The sequence below is a fragment of the Hyaena hyaena genome, unplaced genomic scaffold, assembly GCF_003009895.1.
Source record: "Hyaena hyaena isolate Hyena2069 unplaced genomic scaffold, ASM300989v1 scaffold_254, whole genome shotgun sequence".
In the NCBI taxonomy this organism is placed as follows: domain Eukaryota; kingdom Metazoa; phylum Chordata; class Mammalia; order Carnivora; family Hyaenidae; genus Hyaena; species Hyaena hyaena.
In genome coordinates this window covers 54,780-62,070 of record NW_024080890.1, presented here as the reverse complement: position 1 = coordinate 62,070, position 7,291 = coordinate 54,780, and the positions used below count along the sequence as shown (strand labels likewise).

Here is a 7,291-nt window from a genome sequence, read left to right as displayed (position 1 = left end):
ACGGGCTTGCAGCACACAGGGGTGCGGCAGGCTCCCTGGCAGGGGGAGGAGGTGCCGCAGGAGCTGGTGCAGGCTGGCTGGCACGGGCTGCACACGCAGCTCGCAGGGGTGCAGAGGAGGGTCAGGCAGGGGGCGGGAGTGCAGCAGCTGGGGGCGCAGCAGGGGGGCTCGCAGAAGCTCTCTGGGCAGTCGCCCCCCTGCCAGGAGGAGCCGGGGCAGGAGTCAGGGGCCCCGGGCAGGCAGACGCGGCTGCCGTAGCTCAGGTCGCTGGAGCAGACGGACAGGGTGGACGTGGCCATGGTGGGGGCGGGGTTGGAGGAGGGTGCGTGTGAGTGTGTGTGTGTGAGTGTGAGTGTGTGAGGAGCTCCGGCTGGCTGTCGGCTTTTATACTCCCAGGCTTGTGTTGTCACCAAGACTTCCCTTTCCTTGTTGGTGTTTTGACTGAGTCCTGAGAGTGTTTATTACCTCTGGTTTATTTACACAAGACTTTGCTGCTTAGAAAATGCCTGTTGTGGTTAAGGACCGGTTGGCCCCTGACTACGTTTAGTTCTCTAAGCAAACACCAGAGGAAAAATCTAGAGTCCCGAAGCCCTGCGGCCGTGCAGCCTGCCCACTGCCCACTGTGCACCGTGCTGCCGGGGGGGCTGCGGGGTTGCTGGTAAGGACCTTGCACCCCGGCGTGTCAGCGGGCGGGCGGGTGGACACACGGGCAGCTCTGTGCTTCGGCTGCAGGACTTCCGCACACACTGAGTGCTGAGTGGCGGTCAGGACAGTCAGGGGTGAATGGGAAGGTGGGACAGATGTTTCAGCACAGAACGACGGAGACAAGTTGTGCAAACCCAAAGAGAAACGGACGCTGTGCATCCGTCCGGTGTTCATCAGAGAAGCTCTCCGGGAAGACAAATCAGCCAAAGGCAACATTTCTCGGAGCAGAAGGAGATGTGGTCCTGGGAGGTGGGCTCAGACTGATCGCGGGAGAGGATGCTGAGTCTGGACATGCTGGCCAGCTCTCTCACAAAACCTAAAGAAGCGTCCTGGAAGCTTCCAGAGAGATCCGCATCCCACTTCAACGCAGCGAACCGAGATGCCTGAAGGCCTGGAGCCACATCTTCGAAGCTGGAGGGAGGTGGGTTCGATTGTGCGGCTGCACCGAGCCCTCTGGTGCACGGGATGGGGAGCGGGGCGTTTCTAGTACCGAGGCGCCGAGCGGAAGCCCCTTGTGTCCCCCATCCCGGCAACACAGCCGGTCAGTTAAGCGTCCGGCTCTTGATCTCGTCTCAGGTCATGATCTCACAGTTCGTGGGTTCGAGCCCTGAGTCAGGCTCTGTGCTGACAGCACTGAGCCTGCTGGGGATTCTCTCTCTCCCTCTCTCTCTGCCCCTCCCCTGCTTGCACGCACAGCCAAACTATTTTGTGTCCTTCACCCCCAACAGCCTTGGAGAGTTCTAGTTGCTGCATGTCACCGGCAGCACTCGAGGCCGCCTGCGTTCTGTTAAACAGTAGGCGCTCTCATCGGTGAGCAGGGGTATCTTCCTGTAATTTCCTTGCATCACCCTGACGGCTAATGGTGTCAAGCATCTTTCGTGTGTTCACGTGCCATCCATGCGTCTTTTTGGTATTCCTTTGAGTGTCCAGGCCCCTTCCTTTCTTAGGTTTTCTTGACATTGAATTTTGAGAGCCCTTTGTGCATTGTAGATGTGTGCACTGGACCCTTGAACAACATGGGAGTGGGGGCCCTGACCCCCCCACCGTCAGACATTCGTGTATAACTTTGACTCCCCAAGGACTTGACAGTTTGTCACCTGCTGTTGACCAGAGGTCCTACTGATCACACACACAGCCGTTTAACACATATTGTATGTTACTTATGTCATATGCTCATTCCCACAGTGAGGCAAGCTAGGGAAGATGTCGTTACGAAAACCACCAGGAAGAGAAAAGACATTCAGGGTGCTGTGCCATGCTTACCGAAAGCACCCAGGTTTAAGGGGGCACTCACAGTTTAAGCCGGTGTTGTTCGAGGCAGCTGTGCTCGGCTCAGATGTGTGACTTCAAATCTTTTCTACCACTCTGTGGCTTGTCTTTTCATTCTCTTACCAGCTTTTTGGAAGAGCAAATGGGGTTAATATTAGTCACGTCCAGTTTATCAATTTTCTTCTTTTTCAGACCATGCCTTTGGTATTAAGGCTCAACACACAGTCACAATTTTCTCCTGTGTTTTCTTCTGCAAGTTTAAAGCATTCACATTTTACATTTTAGGCCTATGATCAATTTTCATTATATTTTTACACCAAGCGTAAGTTCTGGATCAAGATTCACTTTTTTTTTTCCTGGTACGGACATGTAGCTGCTTCAAATACATTGTCTCCCGAATGTGTCAAAAGTCAGTCGCCTGTATTCCTATGGGTCTATGTGACTATCCTGTTTCATTAAACTGTGCACTTCTATTCCTTTGCCAACATCACATTGTCTTGATTACTGTAGCTTTACAGTAGATCCTGAAGTCAGGTAGTAAAATCCACCAACTTTGTTCACTGTTTTCAAATAGTTTGGGTATTTGAGCTCCTTTGCCTTTACAAAAAAAAAAAAAATTAGAATTAGCTTGTTCAGATTGATGAAACTCTCTTGCTGGGACCTGGATTGGGATCGCCTTGAATCCGTGGATCAGCCCAGAGGTAACTGACATCATGACAATTACTCGACCATAACCTAGAACGTAGTCGAGCTCTCCATTCATTTGCTTTGTTAAATTACTTCCATCAGCATTTTTTATCATTCTCACTATGTACACATCCGTGAGATTTATACCTAAGCGTTCATTTTTCATTCTGTTGTGAATCAAACTTTTAAGCAAAACCTTTTCAGTTTCTATTGTTTTTTGCTACTATATAGAAATTAATTAATTTTGCTGGCTCAGTCAGGTAAGCATCCGACTTCAGCTTAGGTCCATGAGTTCAAGCCCCGTGTGGGGCTCTGTACTGACAGCTCAGAGCCTGGGGCCTACTTCAGATTCTGTGTCTCCCTCTCTTTCTGCCCTTCCCCCACTCATGCTCTGTCTCTCTCTCTTCCTCTCAAAAATAAACATTAAACATTTTTAATAAAATGAAAGAAATGATTTTTTATAATTTTAGACTTACATACTTGAACTTTGCCAAACTCTCTTATATTTCTAGGAGTTTTTTGTATATTCTTGGGGTCTTCTATGTGGACCATCATGTCTTCTGGGAATAGAGACAATTGTATTTCTTCATTTTGAATATGCATTTCTTTTCCTTGCTAGCCACACAGGTAGGACTTCAGTGTGATGCTGAATAGGAACAGTGAGAGAGGACATCTGTATCTTCTTCCTGATGTTTAGCAGGAAGCATTCAGTCTTTTACAATTAAGTATGGTAATGGCTGTAGGTTTTTCATAGATGCCTTACATCAGGTTAAGAGTTTGTTCAATTATTCCTAGTTCACTATAAACTTTAAAAAAATTAAACAGGAGGGAACACACCCCAACTCATTTTATGAGACTTACAATCCTGTGATAACAAAGTCAGGCAAAGACACTACAGGAACAGAAAACTACAAAACAAGTTCCCTTACGAACACTGATGCAAAAACCTTCGACAAAATATTAGCAACATAATAAAGGGATTATACACCACAACCAAGAAGGACTTATTTCTGGAATTCAAGGATGGTTCCACATATGAAAATCAGTCAATATAATACCCAACATTACCAGAATAAAGAAAAGAGCACATGATCATCTCAATTGATACAGAAAATGCATTTGACAAAATTCAGCAACCTCTCATGATAAAAACACTCAACAAGTTAGGAATAGAAGGCACTACCCGAACATAATAATGTGAAAATCCGACTGCAAACCTCATACTCAACAGTGAAAGAACGAGAGTTTTTCCTCTAAGATCAGGACAGGCAGGGATGCCTGCTTTCACTGCTTCTATTCACCACAGTACTGGAAGCTCTAGGAGAATAGTTAGACAATAAAATAAAGTAGTCCAAACTGGAAAGGAAGAAGTAAAACCACCTCTGTTCACAGATGCTATGATCTTATATGTAGAAAACCCTAAGGACCTGTTAGCACTAGTAAGTGGATTCAGAAAAATAGCAGGATACAAAGTCAAAATTCAGTTGCATTTCCCTGCACTATAATTTTCCAAAAGGAAATTATAAAAACAATTCCACTTACAATTGCATCAAAAAAAGAATAAAATAAAATGAATTAACAACCATGGAGGTGAAAGGCCTGTACAACAAAAACTATAAAACACTGTTGACAGACAGTAAAGAAAACATAAATAAATGGAAAGACATCCCATGTTCATGGATTGGAAGACTCAATGTCGTTAGGATGCCAATATTATCCAAAGCAATCTACACATATAATGCAGTCACTCTTGAAATCTCAGTGAGGTGTTTTATAGAAACATAAAACTCCATCCTTAAATTCACATGGAATCACACATAGCCAAAACAATCCTGAAAAAAAAAAAAAAAAAAAAAAAAAAAACAAGACTCCCACTCCCTGATTTGAAACTACAAAGCTACAGGGAGGCAAACCATAAGAGACTCTTAAACACAAAGAACAAACTGAGGGTAGATGGCGGGGGGGGGGACATGGGGGATGGGCACTGAGGAGGGCACCTGTTGGGATGGACACTGGGTGCTGTATGTAAGCAAGGAATCATGGGATTATACTCCCGAAGCCAAGAGCTCACTGTGTACACTGTATGTTAGTTAACTTGACAATAAATTAGATTGATAACAACCTACAAAGCTACAAAAATGGACACAGGGCGATGCTGTGTTCATAAAACAGACATTTGGACCAACGGAGTACATTAGAGTCCAGAAATAAACATATTAGGTCAATCAAGTCATTTTTGAAAGGGCACCAAGTCCCTTCAATGGAGAAATGACAGTCTTTTCAACAAACAGTGTGGGCAAAACCCACTATCCCCAAGGCAAAAGAAGGTAAGTGGGCTCTTCCCTCACACCACATGCAAAACTGAACTCAAAATGGATCCATGACCTAAATGGAAGACCGAAAACTATAAGACTCTTAGAAGAGAACACAGGACAAAGGCTTTGCAACACTGGATTTTGCAATGGTTCCCTGGATGTGACACCCAAGGCACAGGCAACATAAGAAAAATACAAAAATCGGCTCTCGTAAAAATGTTAAATAGTTTGCATCAAAAGGCAGCACCAATGGAGATGAAAAGGTAACCTCAATAAAATGGGAGAAAATATTTGAAAATCATGTGTCTGATAAGAAATTAATATATAAAATGTATAGAGAATTCCTAAAACTCAACAACAGAAGACAAAACAACCCAATTCCAAAATGAGCAAAGGACTTGAATAGACATTTTTCCAAACAAAAGTACAAATTATGTGGCCAATAAGCATGTGAAAAGAGGCTCCACATTACTAATCATTAGAGAAACACAAATCAAAACTACATTGAGAAACCACCTTACATCCATTAAGATAAGAATGTATATCATATATAACCTAATATTTATATAAATATAAGTACAAGGAGATAACTATATATATTACAAAGAAAAGAATATTCATGTAAATGTAAGCACAATGAGGAGATAGCATACGTAATCCATATATGTAACAAGGAGAAAATAACAAGTGTTGACGAGACGTGGAGAAGTTGAAGCCTTTGTGGAATATGAAATGGTCCAGCTACTGAGGGAATTTGTGTCATGGTTCTTCAAAAAAGTAGTGGTGGAATTACCACACGATCCAGTAATTATAGCGGGTATAGACCCAGAAGAACTGAAAGCAGGGATTCAAGGAGACGCTTGGACACGCACGCTCACAGCACCATTATTCGCAACTGCTAAGATGCAGACTAATCGAGGTGCCCATCAGCAGACAGATGGACAAGCAGATGTGGTCCATCCATACTGCGGACTATTATTCAGCCCTAAGAAAGGAAGCAAGTCTGGCTAGAACACGGACGAGACATGAGCACACTAGGCCGGGTAAAGAACGATTCCACTTGTGTGAGGAGCTTCAGAGACCCGAAGCAGAAGGGTGGGTGCCAGGCCGGGGAGGGGAGATGGGGAGGTCCGTGTTTCATGGGGACCCGGTTTCATTTCTCGGAGATGAAGAGTCGTGGGGGCAGAGGGTAGAGACGGCCGCACAGCCCTGTGAATGGACTTAACACCACCGAATGACACACTTAAAAATGGTCACGATGGTAAACTTGATGTTACACGTATTTTGCATCAACAAAAACAGATTAGAAAAACAACTGAGCAGTCACACCATGAGGAGACACAGGGGACTTAGACCCGCCTGATGGCAGGAGAAGGTCTGGAATGTGCCATACGGTTCCAGACTCATGGCATTCTGGGAATGACTCAACATGGAGACAGCAGCCCAGCGGTGCCAGGGGCTGGCAGAGAGGGGCATGAGCGGGCCGAGCACAGCGGTTCCGGGGCGGGGGGTGGGGGGTTGACGCTCTGTGACGGGTCTCTTCTCCAGCATTCTGCCCGCAGCATTGGCTGCCTGGGCTTCTCCCAACCCCCAAGGCCATCTAGGAAACTCGGTGTCCTTGGAGTCCCGTGGGGTTCGCCCCTCTGCAGGGGGCTGGAAGCCCTGTCCAGGTGGTGAGGGTGCCCACAGTGACAAGAGCCTTGCACATCTCTCCCGCAGGTGCACTGGTTCTGTGCGCCTCGGGCCCATGACCTTGTCAATCTGAGTTGGCCCGGGTGGGAAGGAATCCAGTCCCCATCACCCCATCTTGCCTGGGGCACTGCCTCCCCCGCTCCGTCACCTTTCCGCTAACCGGGTAGAGCCCACAGGACCCCAGTGCCACCCCAGGCCCATGGACGCTGTGCTGCCTGGAGCCTCCAGACCCTCATCTGGGGGCAGTTTGTCCAGATGGGGCGGTGGGTGGACACGGGCCAGGGGATGAGAACCCCCAGACCTGGGAAGCCCTGGGCACCCGGCCCAGCAGCACGAGCTTCCTGGGTGAGGGCGGAGTCCCACCCCGCGGCCCCGCCCACAGGAGTTAGGCCCCGCCCACAGGAGTTAGGCCCCGCCTCTGGGGCCGCTCCGTCCCCGGGTTCCAGAAATGTTCCAGGCTGGGGGAGACTACGTCTGGGCAAAACCCTGGGATCCCCCACCCCCTTGAGGGTCGGATGGAAGGAGGCAGATCGGCCGGTGAAGTGAGTTTATTGGGGTGCCCGAGGAGGGGCTGACAGGTGGGAGGTGGGGGCCAAGCGACCCCAGCAGAGAAAGGGGGAGGG

The 7,291-nt window shown here is 47.6% G+C and overlaps 2 protein-coding genes across 2 annotated transcripts in view; both read right to left on the bottom strand.

Annotated features, from left to right (window-relative positions):
* TSPEAR (thrombospondin type laminin G domain and EAR repeats) overlaps positions 1–7,291 on the bottom strand; it is a 48,684-nt gene that overhangs the window by 26,924 nt on the left and 14,469 nt on the right. The gene's annotated exons all lie outside the window — the stretch shown is intronic.
* Positions 1–7,291, bottom strand: part of LOC120240654 (keratin-associated protein 10-8-like) — a 10,677-nt gene that overhangs the window by 2,213 nt on the left and 1,173 nt on the right. Inside the window, 1 exon segment of the mRNA XM_039245426.1 lies at positions 3–147. Coding sequence (XP_039101357.1) covers positions 3–147 — 145 coding nt within the window.